Here is a 17,202-nt window from a genome sequence, read left to right as displayed (position 1 = left end):
GTGTTTTTATGCCAAAAAATTTCTGGAATAATTTATAGCCTCTTCCAAAAAATTCATTCCGAAATGATAAATTAAATTGTGAAACATTCAGAAGATATAATTTTGTGGTACCACCAAGTTCAAGAGTTTGTTTAAAGGCAATTTGATCATTTGGTACTTTTGAGGGTGCAGGGAGATATTCCTACTGTGTAGAAAGAAAATCACAACTTGGGAGCCCATGGCGCAATTCGGGCCTTGGAAACCCTTCTCTTTTGTTAAGAAAACCAGAAACAAAAGTACACCTGAAATTAACGACCAATAAAGAAGCCAAAACTTGTTAATTTTAAAAAAGGACAAATCAACTAAAATACTTTCAATCTCTTTGTTTTGTCGAAGAGCCACCCGAAACAAACCATATTGAAAACACAAACATGGTAAAAATGTCATAGGCCAAAATCTGATTACTTTGGGTGGGTGAGATACAAAGGAAAGGTTGTTCTCCACAGGAGATGAAAGCTCAGATAGAACTTCCATCGCTACAGGTGGAAGCTCACAATAAACATATCGTTCAAACCTAATCTCAAACTCAACTGGAACCTTCTCTGCCAAAATTTAATTTCCACCAAATCAATGTTTGATAAGAGAACAACCAGCCTCTGCAACCATAACAGAAAATAACATTGAAGAAAAAGAAGTACAGCCTATATCTCCAACTGAAGATATAAAGCAATTCACATCAAAAGCTGTTGCTGACAACCAAATGTTCAATCTTTCCACATATCTGCAAACTCCTCAGGCTCCAGAGGATTAGACATCTCATGCATTTTCTTCCTTGTCTTTGCTTTGACCTTCTTAGCAAACTTTCCAGACTTCTTCTTTTTCTCCAAAGCCCGAACCTATCACAACCAACCAATGACAGATATAATTATTAGTAGAAAGCTAGAGAAATTCAAAGCATACATTAAAAATATATTGATTGGTACCTGATTTGGAGATACATAAAATGGATTCTCATATAATGTCGGGCCTCCAAAACTGCCACCAAATATTTTAATTGGATTCAAGCAGAACCGTGGACCGACCTAAACAAATAGTTTGCTCATAGGTTAAATGAATGTTAGAAATTGAAAGATCAAAAGATACATGAAGAACCAGTTTTCAGACCTCAATCAATGTCATTTTATCAAGGCCTCCCCTTGGTAATTTGTCTGATTCATTATGATGAGTAGAAATCTGCAAGGGAATAAAGATGTAACATTCCTCAGTAGGCATTAGCAACAGGTAGAAAATACTACAATATTGTCTCATGGAAAAATCAATATTATATAGTTGGAGAAAATGAAACCATATAATGTTCGAATTAAATAGGAGTATTGCGAACAACTAATAGTAACAATTGTCCTCTAATGACCATGTCATGAGTATAACACAAATGACTCAATCTAACGGTATATTGTCCAACAAAAACAGAGTATAACATCTATCGCAGGCATGCACAGGTCAAACCAACATCCCCACTTGATTCGATCTTCACTGATCTGGTAAGACTGACCATAATTAAATGAATAAAGATGATCAATAAAATAAAACATTACATGCATCATAGTTTAACCTTTGAGCTTACAAAACAATACCATAGCGGAACATATTAATGTATTTACAAATAAAATGTTTTACATCGGTAGTAGATAAAATTTAAACTCATTATAATGGTCAAATATCCTCTATCTTCAAAATTCTTGTGGTTAACCATTCTTTATATATTATCTAAGTCTTGTCAAAAACTAAAACTTCAAATTGAAATGTATAGATAAGTTGATAATTGAGTAATGTTTATAAGAAAGTAAAGGAGTAAAGGTTAAAAATGCTCGACGCAAACTTCACTTCAATCATTAACATGTGGCTAAAAAGAGCAATAAACATGTTTATAATAACAATGCATACACTTAATTTGTATAGAAATAGGCAGAAAAGATGCCCCTAACAATAATCTCCAGGATTTTTTAACCTTTATCTTAATGCAAAAATAGTCTATGGTAATTCCGGAATACAGACACAAACCTGGTAATTCCGGAACCATATATGGTCATCAGCTATTGAGAAAACAAAAACATGATCATGGAAGGGCTTCGCCTTTCTATGGTCCTTTGGTACTTCAAATATCTAAACAAAGGAAAGAAATAGTATATTAGAAATTATCAAATACAGTAAACAAACAACAGTATCAGAAATAGAGAGAACTGCACACAGAAAATATACATTAAACAGATATATGACATAAACTATGTAAAATAGATGGGCATAACAATAACATCAATTGAATTTTCATTGATCAGACATAATAAATTCAGAAAAAAATCGTAGGAAGATATATGACGACAAAAATGTAAGATTCCAATTAAATTGGTAGAAAGCACATGAAGCTGTTCTTAATTTGGCCGGAAATTCATGGTGTACAACATCACGAATCATAAAAATAAGATGAAATCATCAAGCTAACCTTTACCTTATATACGAAAGTGCACATATTAGAGTTATCAACATAAGTTTACAGAAATCCATCTTTCCTCTGGATGGAACTGATGGACAAATTTATGAACACCAAAATATGATGTCACAAACTTATTTTTCAATCGGCAAGTATGACCGAATCGTTCAAGTAATAAACTTGGTAAGACCAAGTATCGTTCTTCCCAAAGGACTCACGGCCTAGTTTAGTTATGTGATTTCTTAATTAACTAAGACTTACAAACGAATTAATTGGGGTTTAAAATGCAAGACAGAAAATAAATATGTATGCATGAATTTTGATCAATGGCCAAAAAGCAAAAGATAAACACTTTCAATGAAATTTATGTATGGATATGTTGTTGGGGGTCAATTTCATCTTATCCACTCTCATATATTTTAGGAATTCAACAATCAAATCATCATTGTTAATGCCACTCTCTAATGTACCTTTCTAGAAGGCTTCTCCCTAATCACGAGTTCATACAATTCCTAGCATTCCTAATGATCAGTTCATAAGTGCAGGAGCTTAACGACAACCAATATAAAATTGGGAAGAAATTCCCCGGATCTAGACTTCCCCGTACGTGCCCGTATCGACAAAACCAATAATCATGCATCGAATGAGTTAAACAATGCAAGCATTAAGCAAAGAGGAAAAACCCTAACTAATGATGAAAGAAAGCATAAGTCTTAATTAAAAGATGTAAAAACAGATTCCATATATGAGAGTTTCACAAGACTACATTGATTCCCCAACAAACATACAGAGTTTAGTTCACCATATTCATGGTGAACCTAGATGAATTACAATGAAAGAATGAAAGAATAAACCCTAAAAAGGTGAAGAGGAAGCCTCAGCATCCAAGATCCTCCTTCAAAGGGGTGGAAGAGAGAGTGTTTTCTTCGTTCCAGCCAGAGATACCTAACCCTAGGAAACCCTAAAGCTTATGTATCATTCGTAAATTACAAAAAGTCAAGTCCAAGCCCATTAAAGTACCGCTCAGCGGTAAAATACCGCTCAGCGGTGAGTGCGTGACTTGTTTTCTCCCCTCAGCGGCCATTTTGCCCCTCAGCGGACCTTACGTGACTTCCAGAGTGCCGCTCAGCGGTAAACTACCGCTCAGCGGTGAGTGCATGACTTGTTTTCTTCCCTCAGCGGCCATTTTGCCCCTCAGCGGACCTCCCGCAAGCTCCTGAGTGCCGCTCAGCGGTAAACTGCCGCTCAGCGGTGACTTCGGGCTTCTCCTTTTGCACTTTTTATTGTCTTTTCTGATTTCATCTCTCTCCTTCTTCACTTCTTTCACCAAATTCACCTTAAAACCTGCACAAAAACACTGAAATCAAGCATAAACCTGTCCAGCTCTCTTATTTCCAAAAATATAAAGAAAAGTATGATTTCAAGCTAGTTTCTAAGTGTAAAGGTTGCTTTTAGTGTCAATTTTAATCATAAAAATAACAGTTTTTCAACTGTTATCACAACCCCAAACTTAAAACATTGCTTGTCCTCAAGCAAATAATATGTAACTCCATCTTTAAACCAATTCATATGATGGTTCACTTCATTCAAAAATCTTCTTTTCAAGATAAGTAAAAACTTCACTCAAACTTATGACCAAGAGTTCAATCAAGATGTGCACATGCTTTAGTGTTCACAAAGTCATTTAAATTCCAACAAATGCTATTTTCATGAATGAATCAATCAATTAAGCATGGATGTTCATGTGTTCATGTAATATTTCCTCACTAAGTCAAGTGTTTCACTCACACTCAAGTGTATAAGAGATGATCACTCATTCACTCTACTATCACAATGTTACATGAATTAACTTTGCCTTTCATTTTACCACAATCAAAAACATTCACAAGCATGCATCATCACAAGGACTTTTCTATGGCTTATAATGTGCTGGGCTAACAAGAAAATTGGTTTTTCTGGATCACAAAATCCTTGAGTTAAGAGAATCATAACAACACAATCATCTTATTCATTCCCAACTTTCTTTTGCCTTTGCATTGAGCTTTACTTCTTTTTCTTTTCTTTTCTTTTCTTTGCATATTCTTACTTTTTAGCTCTTAGCTCAATGCTTTTCATGTTTTCCCAACAACCCCAAACTTGAACATTTAACAATACCACACAAGATCTTCTACTTAACTCAAGGTAAAGATTTTCAATCAAGGTTTCAGTGTATGATTCAAGGCTAAGGGTTCAAAGGATTAGAACACAAAGTGTTCTCTTTTAGTGGGCTAATTTTATCAAATTTGGCCAATAAAAAGGTTTCAACAAACGGCCTTGATCATATGATGCAAAACAAGCAATTGATTCAATCATAGAAAACCTGGGCAAAACCATTCATGCTTTCACAGTAATAGCATTCAACAATAACAACTCTGGAGCTCAAAATCTCACATATAAGCTCATTCACATTTGACATACACATCCTGCTTAATTTCACAATCACAATCATGATATCATGCATTTGTTCACAAAGCTTGTGAATCACCTGTATAAGCATTTTAATGTGCACATCATCTCAACATCAATCAATCATAAGCATCATTCAGCATTACTTATCACACAATCACAGTTAATAGCAAACCATCACAAGAAACCAGGTTTCAAATAGAGTACATCAAACCCTAATCTAAAAACAAAAACAAATAAGTTCAGAAAACTTAAACCACAAAAGCATAATCATATGATAGCATTTATCAGTAAATGCTATCTCAGCTCCTCATCAGTCTGAGCTGTCCTCTGTATCTTCCTCTTCCTCTTCATCTTCATCATCTTCAAATGCATCATCATCATCAGCTTCATCTTCTTCCATCTCTCTAGCTGAAGCTTCAGCTGCTCCAGCTCCTCCTCCATGCACTGGCTCCTCTGGCCAAGCTACCACATTATGGAATTCATCCATAGTCCACCTGTGGGCTGGAGGTGTATCATACATCCCCACAATCATCTCAGCAGTGGCCACCTGCCCTCTGTGAATGGACTGCAACTGAGCCCCTATAAGAGACATATACATGTCCCTCATCTGGAATGGCTCTGCTTCATGTGTCTCAGCAGATGTCTGGCTCTGTGCTGGCCCTCTCTCTCTACGAGCACGGCGTGGTGGAACTGGCTGAGCTGCATCATCACCTCCACAGTACTGTCTATAGTAGGCCTCATCAATAGCTTTTCTTGGCCTCTCAAAAGGTGGAGCAGAAGTGTCCACCCCTAGCTATCTTGCAAAGGTGCGTGATCAAAGAAGGATGTCCTAGTGGTGCTTTGTTGTTTGAAGTATTGGCGCACACACTAATCTCATCAGCTATCACCTGCCCAATATTAACATTCAAGTTCTGATAGCACAGTAGATGAAGAATGCCCTGCTGAGAGTAATATCTGACACATGTGAACATGGCTGAATGTTGGCATGAGAAAACGCCATCCAATACTTTGCAAGAGGAGTCAAATCTGTCCTCCTAATGTTAACCACTGAGCCAGATCGATTCCTTTGGAAGTGTCCTCCAGGTATACACAGTACTCTCTCCACATCCTCATAATCAGCACCTTCCTCCATGCAAAGAGCAAACTGGCACTGCTCACCAGCCCATACAGTGTCCAGAAAGTTATTAATTGAATCAGGATCATACCTGATAGCATGGCCTCTGACATAGCCCAAATAATTCTCAGCTGGATAATCACCAATCTTCTTTGCATTGGTGTAAAATTCCTTAACCACAGCTATGTTGGCAGGTGCAGGATAAGTGGCTAGCTTTCCCCAGTCATTCCCTAAAACTTGCTCTCCAAATTGAGGAGCAAGGTTAGGTATCATTCCAACCTTCTCTCCATCAGAAGTCTCCTGTCCTGAACCACTTTAAAGTGCTTCTCATGTTTCCTAGAGAGGAACCTGCTAGATTGGGGTTGCTCTGGTTCCTTTTCCTTTCTCTTGTTTGCCATGGTTTTCAATCTTTTTCCTGATGAGGATGCATTCCTACATTCAAACACAAACAAAACCACAGAACATGATGTTAATCATTAGTAAAACACAGAACACAACTCCTTTCGAAGCTAAACCACCGCTGAGGGCCAGAATTTCCCCTCAGCGCCACCAGTACCACATTCCAGAATCACACAAAACCAGAAAAATCAAATCTGGCAGAGTGCCGCTCAGCGGCAGTTTACCCCTCAGCGGTAACTCTGCAGATTTTTGAAAAACCTGTTTTAAAGCTTTCCTAACTCCACCCAAATGCAATTTTCAGTTTTCCAGTTCATAATCATGCAGTTTAATCGGTTCAAACATCAAATATATCATCAAATCATGCAAAGAAATCAAAACCCCTAAATCTTCATGCTTTGACAATCATATTCAAAATCAAAAACCCTAGAATGAACAAAATGCATTTTACTTACTTGGGTGGAGATACTAGATGCAATGAGAATGCTTCCAAGCTAGAATGCTCTCTTCCAACCCCAAACTTTGATGGCACACTAGTGAAAAAGTAAGTGGAAGAGAAATTTTCTTAAGAGGGAAGAGTGAAAAGATGTGGAAAACCTTGGAGAAGGTATGTGGGAGTGTTTGTGCAAGAAAAGTCTGAAAGTGTGAAAGAATGCGCAGCTTAGGGTTTAAAAATACCCTAATGGGCTCGGGTCCCGCTAAGGGGAACTAAAACCCTATTCTGCGAGAGTACCGCTCAGCGGTAAAGTACCGCTCAGCGGCACTTTCGTGAAGTGCTCTTCTCCTTCTTTTCTTAACCTACGTGCCTCCCATGTGTGCCCCTCACTGGTTCCCTGCAATTCAATGTTCAAAATGCTTATGCAAACCCTAACTAAAACAAACAAACAGAAATATTCAATCAACTGGGTTGCCTCCCAGGTAGCGCTTGTTTAACGTCACGAGCCTGACCCAAAATCCACCAACACCCATCAGTAGGTGTTACAGCCATTGTATCCTTCAGTAGATACTTAACCACCTAGCATCCTTCAGTAGATGCTATATCCAACAAAATAAATACAAAACTAATGTTCACAAATTACAAATTACAAAACCAAATCAAAAGTTTTTAAATTCACTGGGTTGCCTCCAGCAAGCGCTCTTTAATGTCATTAGCTTGACCCAATCAAGTTCAAGTTCCATCTTCTTTGTAGTTGATGTTGTCATTCCACCAACTCCTCAGCTGTTTCCTTTGAACTGTTTGGTTCTTCTAGAATATGGAGACTCTATCTCTATCATCTCCTTCTCTTTAAAGCCCTTCACAACCCACAACTTGTTCTTGATTCTAACAGGTGTGCCAAGTTGGAGTCTTCTTTTCTTCCAGTCTCTAGGAATTTCTTCTCCTCTTCCAATCTCTTCTTCCTTGGGTACCTGAAACAACAAACAATGGTTACCTGAAACCTCAAGATTTTCATCTTTACGGCTAGTCATGGGTGCATCTCGAAATGCAGCTTTATAACTAGCTTCTTCCTCCTTTGCTTGCAGTCTCATCTTTGAAGACATCTACCACCACTCTCTCCTCTCTAGTCCTGGAGCACCACTATACCTTCATTTACATCTATGATAGCCCTGGCCGTTTTCATAAACGGTCTTCCAAGTATGATAGGTATCTTCTCAGTCTCCATCTTCATCACCACAAAGTCTGCCAAGAACTGAAGTTTGCCAACACAACTATAATGTCCTCTACAATCCCACATGGCTCCTTTGAAGATCCATCGGCCATTACTATTTTAACCTTTGCAGGTTTCACTTTAACATTGCCGATTTGCTCCAGTAAAGAATAAGGTATCAAGTTAACACTTGAACCTAAATCAAGGAGAGCTTTCTTTACCTTTTTCTTCCCTATAGTACAAGGGATAGAAAAACTGCCCTGGATCTGATGCTTTAGGAGGGAATGACTCTTTCTTAACAGTTATACACTCTTTTGCCTCATCATCTCTACGTCTCTTCTTTGTAGAGATTTCTTCATCAGATTTTGTGTAAACTGCAATTTTCTGTAGAATCTGTTCCCAAGGTGCTTCATTATCCACCATTCTGAATAATTCTGTGAAGTCCATTTGTTTCTCTTGATTTATTGGAAAAGGAAAATGTATTTTTGCTCTCTATTTCTCTTCTTTCTTCTGTTTCTCCTTCTTCTAACTCAATTATCTCTTCATTCACACTCTTTACCACTTTGCACTCTTCTCTAGGGTTAACCTCAGTATTAGCCCCAAAATTTCTATTTGGCCTTTCTTCCAATTGCTTGGTAATCTGACCCATTTGAATCTCCAAATTCTTTATAGCAGCTTCAGTGCTCTTTTGAGAAGATTCAGGTTTTCTGTATGAATTGCTGAAGAGTTTCTTCCAACCTTGTTGATCTTTCATTAAGCATAGATAACTGTTGCCAAAAGGTTGGTTGCTGCTGCTGCTTATTATATTGATTTGCTTGCCCAGTTTGTCCTTGACCAATGCTTGGATGTGGTTTCCACCCTTGATTGTAATTCCCTTGACGGTATGGAAATTGATTAGCCATGAAATTAACATCCTCCAAGGCTTCCACTGGAAAAGCACATTGACCATTGATATGATCACCTCCACATAATTCGCACAACTGGGGTTTGTACCTGTGCAGCAGTTTTCAACTCTTTAGGTAATTGTGCAAGAGTTTTAGTCAGAGTCTCCAGCTGTTGAGTTAGAATTTTATTTTGAGCTAGCAAGGCATCATGTGTCTGTAATTGGAGAACCCCTTTTGTTGCATAGGAGCTCCTCTTTCACTGTTGAGCTCATTATCACTAGTAGCCATGTTGTCAATGATTTCTATAGCTTCCTCTGGAGTTTTCCATTTAATATTGCCTCCTGCTGAGGCATCAAGCATCATCTTGGTTTGTGAACCAAGCCCTCCAAGGAAAGTTAAGACTACTTCCTGTTCTTCAAAGCCATGCGTGGGTGTTTTTCTTAGCAGACTTTTGTATCTATCCCATGCATGCCCCAGTGATTCTTCCATGCCCTGCTTAAATGAAGATATCTCTTGCTTGCCTTTTGTCACCTTTGATTGTGGAAAGTACTTGTTCAAAAACTTTGTTACCACTGCTTCCCACTCTGTGAAACTTCCTTCTGGAAAAGAGTTCAACCAAAGCTTAGCATTGCCTCCCAATGAGAAAGGAAACAAACTAAGTTTGATTGCTTCGTCTGGCACCCCATTGATTTTCACTGTGTTGCAAATTTCATTAAATGTAGTAAGGTGCTCATATGGGCTTTCATGAGATAACCCATTAAATTGATTACTCTTCACCAGTTGGATCAGTGCTGGTTTGACCTCCATATTGCTGCATTGACTCTAGGTCTAGCTATGCTGTTAAAGTGTTGAGGTCCAGCTATGTGGTGTAATCAGCAAGAGTTCTTCTGATATTATTATTCTCCATATTTTCTGTGCTATTGTCAGAACCTTGTGGTGATGGTTGCAACAGAGTTTCCGGAGGAGGGAAAAGTTCTCTAGATGTTCTGATTCTTCTCCTCCGTCTACTGTCTTCTAATCCTTCAAGCAGAGGTTCTGTTGTTTTCTTGCTCCTAGTTCGAATTGCCTCCTGCATACACAAGAACACAAAACCCTAGAAAAGATTTGGTTAGCACAAAAAGATATAAGAGAAGATATAATATTCAGAAAAATAATAAAAACAGAAAATATAAATAAAAAAAAATAAAATAAATAAAAATTCGAAATTTAAATATAAATAAAAAAAATAAGTCAAAGATAATCAATAATCACACAAATTAACCAGTTAAACCACGAGTCCCCGGCAACGGCGCCAAAAACTTGATGGACAAATTTATGAACACCAAAATATGATGTCACAAACTTGTTTTTCAATCGGCAAGTATGACCGAATCGTTCAAGTAATAAACTTGGTAAGACCAAGTATCGTTCTTCCCAAAGGACTCACGGCCTAGTTTAGTTATGTGATTTCTTAATTAGCTAAGACTTACAGACTAAATAATTGGGGTTTAAATATGCAAGACAGAAAATAAACATGTATGCATGAAGTTTTGATCAATGGCCAAAAAGCAAAAGATAAACACTTTCAATGAATATTAATGTATGAATATGTTGTTGGGGGTCAATTTCATCTTATCCACTCTCATATATTTTAGGAATTCAACAATTCAAATCATCATTGTTAATGCCACTCTCTAATGTACCTTTCTAGAAGGCTTCTCCCTAATCACGAGTTCATACAATTCCTAGCATTCCTAATGATCAGTTCATATAAGTGCAGGAGCTTAACGACAACCAATATAAAATTGGGAGAAATTCCCCGGATCTAGACTTCCCCGTACGTGCCCGTATCGACAAAACCAATAATCATGCATCGAATGAGTTAAACAATGCAAGCATTAAGCAAAGAGGAAAAACCCTAACTAATGATGAAAGAAAGCATAAGTCTTAATTAAAAGATGTAAAAACAGATTCCATATATGAGAGTTTCACAAGACTACATTGATTCCCCAACAAACATACAGAGTTTAGTTCACCATATTCATGGTGAACCTAGATGAATTACAATGAAAGAATGAAAGAATAAACCCTAAAAAGGTGAAGAGGAAGCCTCAGCATCCAAGATCCTCCTTCAAAGGGGTGGAAGAGAGTGTTTGCTTCGTTCCAGCCAGAGATACCTAACCCTAGGAAACCCTAAAGCTTATGTATCATTCGTAAATTACAAAAAGTCAAGTCCAAGCCCATTAAAGTGCCGCTCAGCGGTAAAATACCGCTCAGCGGTGAGTGCGTGACTTGTTTTCTCCCTCAGCGGCCATTTTGCCCCTCAGCGGACCTTACGTGACTTCCAGAGTGCCGCTCAGCGGTAAATACCGCTCAGCGGTGAGTGCGACTTGTTTTCTCCCCTCAGCGGCCATTTTGCCCCTCAGCGGACCTCCCGCAAGCTCCTGAGTGCCGCTCAGCGGTAAACTGCCGCTGAGCGGTGACTTCGGCTTCTCCTTTTGCACTTTTTATTGTCTTTTCTGATTTCATCTCTCTCCTTCTTCACTTCTTTCACCAAATTCACCTTAAAACCTGCACAAAAACACTGAAATCAAGCATAAACCTGTCCAGCTCTCTTATTTCCAAAAATATAAAGAAAAGTATGATTTCAAGCTAGTTTCTAAGTGTAAAGGTTGCTTTTAGTGTCAATTTTAATCATAAAAATAACAGTTTTTCAACTGTTATCACACACCTGTAACAACATCTCCTTTAACAGTTTCCAATGTGCATCTTTTTCAAAATTTGCAGAAAACGTCAAAAGTGGACGAGAACCTTTTAGGTGATTTCCCGTTAGCTTCAACTCCTCCATTGTATGAACTGAAAAAACAGTGGAGGAAAAAGGAAAATCACTAAAAGTGTATAAAAAATGGTCGAGATAGAGAAAGAAACACAAAAGACATAGTTCACTGGGAAGAATGACCAGTGATGCCTAGAGTATACAGACATCAGAACTCTAAATAATCAGAGCAAGCAAACTAGTGTTATATTAAGATTACAATGATTGAATCGGAATATACCTGCACTGACTAAAAATTTTACAGATGGGCCACTAGGGCATTTGGCCATCCAGAGATAAAGATCTTTTGCTTTCCTGCACTGAAATTGATACATAAAAATGAGAGAAGACACTAATAGAATATAACAAGTTGACCAGACTCAAACTCACGACCGCATCTCATTGAAATAGCATCAACAGTTGTGACCAACAAAGAATTCCTCTACCCATTAGCATGCTTCAGGTTTTCCAAATAGCGCAAAAAAAATGCAAATACTAGTCTAGAGAACAACACAACATATCAATCCTAAATTGAAGTAACACGACACTGAAAAAACCTTGTGGCATATAAATAAAATACCTCAAAAAATAAACATGAAGAACAACTTTTGAGCTCAACAAGCTCATTAAGGGTGGCGCCTTTAGTTTCTTTTGATTCAATCTTGTTATCCTTCTTGCAATGCGGCAAAAGTGACACCAAATTCAACATCAAATGTCGGTACCTACAAATTAATGGAAAACAATCACTCCACCCATGAATACCATAACAATATCCAAACTCGAAAAAGCAACAAAAACTGTAACTAAAAGTTATGGGGTGTATATTAGGTTGTACCTGTAACTGATACGCCTAGAGCAAGTGAGCAAAACCTTCTCTTTGTTCCTAAATATTGGTGAAGCAACGTTATTGTCTTCTACTTCATCAGTGACTTGACTCTTATCCTTCCAACCCAAAAGGGTCCTCACCGGTCTCTCTGAAGCAGCATCTTCCTTTTTAGGATGTGCAACAACTTGACCACTCTCACTGCGCTTTCTCTTCTTCACCATTTTCTTCTTCAAAATCTGCAAAAACCAAGAACGACAATCACAAAAACAAAACAAAACAAAAAATTGCCAACGACCCTTTAGCAAGGTACGCACCTTGGGTGGGAAGAGATGATAGAAAAACTGGAATGGGATTTCGCCGGTGGTGGCGACAAATGAATAAACGAATGAGTTGCAGCAATGGGGGCAAAAGATTTTTCTACTTAGCAAAGGGACTACGCTTAAATTGGGCCTTTATTCCCGATGGGCCTTACGGAAAGCCCACATATATGACTTTTAGGGTGTTGCTGCCTCCACCACTACACCATGTTCCTCCGCTTGTCCTTAGGTTAAAACTTTTTTACTTTTTATCATTTAGGATTATTTTAATTAATTTGAAAACCCTATTTTTTCTCCGCGCGCCCCCCACCCATCTCTAACACGGATTCCTCTCTTCTCCCTTTTCGTTTCACTTCATCTCAGTTTCTTCTTCCTTTCCTTTCTTTTTCCTTTTCTCACTCATTTGTTTGGTTTGTTTTTTTCTTCATCCAGGTTGGTTTTCTTCACTGGTTTTCTTCAGCATTCTTTTGTAGCCTTGTTTGGTAGTTTAATTTATGGTGTATTATTACTTTTTGGCTTTGAATGTGTGCTATTTTGTGTTCTTGTCCACTGTCTTTTTGTTGATTGTATTGTTGGTCGCCTGAACAGAGCCAAAACGGTAGATCAATTCTGAAATTTCTTTTTTGAAAGACAGTTAGCACACCCCTGTTCCGGATCAAAATTTTCGGAAGCCTGTGATGAGGTGCAGGTAGAAATTTGATGGAATGCACGAAGAAACACCCATCACCATGCATTTTTATCCCCATTTGTGTGCGTGTCTTGTTTGAGAACGTTTCGACGCATCTATAGCACCGGAGAGAAGGATTTGTGGCAGAGCATCGTTCACGGCGGCTGGGTAAGAATTTTTTTTTGTGCATGAAGAAAAGCCCAAAAGGGTGTTGGTTAATGCGTTCACGAGGCTCTAATAGGGAGAGTCTAATTTTTGTTCACTGTAGAAGCGACACCTTCAAGTGTTCGTTAAAATGCCAGAGAAAAACTCTTATGTACACAGTCAATTCCTCACCCCACGAAGGTCACCCAGGTTCCTCCCCCAACTAAACCACACCACCCTCAACCCCAAATCTGCCGCCGTTTTCGTAAATAAATGCAATGAGTTGGGTTGAGAATATCATCATTTAAAATTTAAAGTTTAAAATTTAAAATGATGATATTTAACAAAGAAAAAAAAACATAAATATGGGAAGTGTGAGGTCTCTGTATGATGGATCCTGGGTCCTGCGTAATTTAGGGTTTGTGCCGGTGTGACTTTATTTCACTACTTTTTTTAGTTTCACCACGACAACGAAGATAGAACCAAATAGATCCCCAAGTGGAAGAGTAAGAAGCAAATTGACACATTCTCTTATGGATGATGCTTTTTACTCTTCCACTTGGAGTTCTATTTGGTTCTATCTTCGTTGTCGTGCTGAAACTAATAAAAGTAGTGAAATAAAGTCACACCGCCACAAACCCTAAATTACGCAGGACCCAGGATCCATCATACAGAGACCTCACACTTCCCATATTTATGTTTTTTTTCTTTGTTAAATATCATCATTTTAAATTTTAAATTTTAAACTTTAAATTTTAAATTTTAAACTTTAAATTTTAAATGATGATATTTTCAACCCAACTCATTGGATTTATTTACGAAAACGATAGCAGATTTGGGGTTGAGAGTGGTGTGGTTTAGTTGGGGGAGGAACCTGGGTGACCTTCGCGGGGTGAGGAATTGACTGTGTACATAAGAGTTTTTCTCTGGCATTTTAACGAACACTTGAAGGTGTCGCTTCTACAGTGAACAAAAATTAAACTCTCCCTATTAGAATTCAAACTCGAATTGAGAGCCTCGTGAACGCATTAACCAACACCCTTTTGGGCTTTTCTTCATGCACAAAAAAAAATTCTTACTCGGCCGCTGTGAACGATGCTTTGTCACAAATCCTTCTCTCCGGTGCTATAGATGTGTCGGAACGTTCTCAAACAAGACACGCACACGAATGGGGATAAAATGCTCTGCCACAAATCCTTCTCTCTGGTGCTACAGATGCGTCGGAACGTTCTCAAACAAGACACGCACACAAATGGGGATAAAAATGCATGGTGATGGGTGTTTCTTCGTGCATCCCATCAAATTTCTACCTCCACCTCATCACAGGGTTTCGAAAATTTTGATCCGGAGCAGGGGTGTGTTAATTGTCTTTCGAAAAAGAAATTTCAGAATTGATCTACCGTTTTTGCTCTGTTCAGGCGACCAACAATACAATCAGCAGAAAGACAGTGGACAAGAACGACAACATAGCACAGATCCAAAGCCAAAAAGTAATAATACACCATAAATTAAACTACCAAACAAGGCTACAAAAGAATGCTGAAGAAAACCAGTGAAGAAAACCAACCTGGATGAAGAAAAAAACAAACCAAACAAAATCTGGATCCACGCTCCTTGACGCCCCAAAGATCAACAACAATGGAAGCAATGAAACCCTAAAGGAAAATGAGTAAGAGACAACAGAAGGAAAAAGAAAGGAAAGGACGAAGAAATGAGATGAAGTGAAACGAAAAGGGAGAACAGAGCAATCCGTGTGAGAGATGGGTGGGGTGCGTGGAGCAAAAAATGAGGAGAAATAGGATTTTCAAATTAATTAAAAAAATCCTAAATGATAAAAGTAAAAAAAGTTTTAAGGTAAGGACATAATTGAAATTAAAAGAATTTGGAAAGATGGAAGAAGGATGATGTAGTGGTGGAGGGAGCAACATCCTTTTTCTTCTTGTATACCCAAATTTTACGGTGATGCCAAATACGTCCCTTCTGAATATATAAAATATTAAATTAGTTGGGTCAAGTCCAGCCACATCCAATTTCTAATTATTATTTTAACTTTTTTATTTTATATGTTTTTAAACATTTTAAAAAACCATTAACTTGTGCTACGCCGCCTAACCCCGAGATTGCTGGTCGCGCCGTTGCCGCTGACTGTTTCCTGCGTTGCGTTATTCAATCATCGCCACCGTCATTGGTGTTGACGAAACCACTTGCCGGAAGCATCGCTCAACCACCGCATTATGTTCTCTGGCGCGACGTGGTTTTCCTTATCTCACCATCCAAAATTTTGAAATCAAAAGCCATATCTCTTCTCTGTGTTTGTGACCTTGGGTTTTAATTTTTTTTTTAAATCATCTCTGATAATGGGTCTGTCATTTTTTGTTTATGGTTTCTTGTTTATTCCGTATCCATGAATCAACAGAGACACAAAAAATTATGACACACAAATTTATCACAATAATGCTAAGAGATCATGCATCAGATTTGCAGAACAGAGGAAATACAACTAACAAAGATTAAGAAAACGCGCATGAACAAATCCAAAAGATAAGAAAATTTGACCAGTGATTTAAACAGTTCAAGCAAAGAGATAAGATTTGGGTAAATAACCTTCGTTGTGTGAAACCAATACAATCCTAATTTTCTTCTTTCTTCAATCCAGTATTCTTCTTTCCTCTAATTCTTTCCAGCTTTCCAAATTCCAGAAACCAATTAGCTCCCTTCCCCGTTTTTCAAATCCAGTCCCCCTCTCCCTTTTTCAAATACCACGCAAGCAGAAAACCCTATTAAGTTTTTACATTGGGCATTTTAGATTTTCCTTATTTTTCTATTTTTTGTTTTTATTTTATTTCTAAATTTTATTTCTAAATTTTATTATATTAATAATAATTTTTATTATATATATATACATATATATTTTTAACATAATTGATATTTTTTCATCTTAATTCATTTATTATTATTATATATTTTTTTTAAAAGTTAAAATCTTTATTGTAAGAACTTAAAAAAAATAGAGTATTAGACTAAATAGGTATACTAAAATAATGAGATTGAGTATTCTATTATAAAATATATAAATAGAATTTTTAAACTTGTTTTATTATTTTAAGAACACTTCATCTTTTTAAAAGTCTTTATCTTTGTTCTCTCTCACTTCTTTTTAAAATTTCTTACTCCTAAGTTATCTATTCGATGATTAGGAGGTGTCTAGGCGATTCTGGAGTCAAGGGTTACCTATTTAACCGATCAGTTTTGTGATTAGAGCAAGTAAATTTTATTCTCTCTTTCATGGCATTTTCTTTATTCTTGACCATGTAAGGAGTTTCTGTTGCATGTGTCAATTTGTGTCCTTCAATTTTTGCATGTGATTTGCACATATTTTTAGAAGATTCTTAAGGTGTAAGTTACAGTTGGGGAAACTATGGAAGTTTTATAAAGATAAAGGATTTGCTTTTAATTGAAGTATGTGGTATAATTTTAATGATATGTGAATTTACAACGA

At 37.4% G+C, this 17,202-nt stretch overlaps 1 protein-coding gene across 1 annotated transcript; it reads right to left on the bottom strand.

The window, feature by feature from the left end:
• Window positions 1-313: 313 nt before the first annotated feature.
• Window positions 314-16,445, bottom strand: LOC148203744 (ribosome biogenesis protein BRX1 homolog 1-like). Its single transcript, XM_088107916.1, has 9 exons — window positions 16,308-16,445; window positions 12,585-12,811; window positions 12,330-12,471; window positions 11,991-12,069; window positions 11,666-11,790; window positions 2,041-2,142; window positions 1,144-1,212; window positions 963-1,061; window positions 314-875 (listed from the first exon to the last, which is right to left on the bottom strand). The coding sequence occupies exons 2-9, from the start codon at window positions 12,794-12,796 to the stop codon at window positions 744-746; spliced, it is 960 nt and encodes a 319-aa protein (XP_087964042.1). The 5' UTR covers window positions 12,797-12,811; window positions 16,308-16,445; the 3' UTR covers window positions 314-743.
• Window positions 16,446-17,202: the final 757 nt, after the last annotated feature.

Source organism: Vigna umbellata, chromosome 2, assembly GCF_029865625.1.
Source record: "Vigna umbellata cultivar VRB3 chromosome 2, Vumbellata_1.0, whole genome shotgun sequence".
Classification (NCBI taxonomy): Eukaryota; Viridiplantae; Streptophyta; class Magnoliopsida; order Fabales; family Fabaceae; genus Vigna; species Vigna umbellata.
Note: the sequence above shows the minus strand (reverse complement) of the source record. Positions and strands in the feature narration are given on the sequence as shown.

What these genes read in the sequence shown, in the direction of transcription:
- LOC148203744 (XM_088107916.1), bottom strand. Translation starts at nt 12,796, where the DNA reads ATGGTGAAGAAGAGAAAGCGCAGTGAGAGTGGTCAAGTTGTTGCACAT. An exon ending in TAAAGGAGATGTTGTTACAG is followed by an intron (nt 2,143 to 11,665) that starts GTGTGTGATAAC and finishes TCCTTTGTTTAG; the next exon opens with ATATTTGAAGTACCAAAGGA. An exon ending in ATAAAATGACATTGATTGAG is followed by an intron (nt 1,062 to 1,143) that starts GTCTGAAAACTG and finishes CTATTTGTTTAG; the next exon opens with GTCGGTCCACGGTTCTGCTT.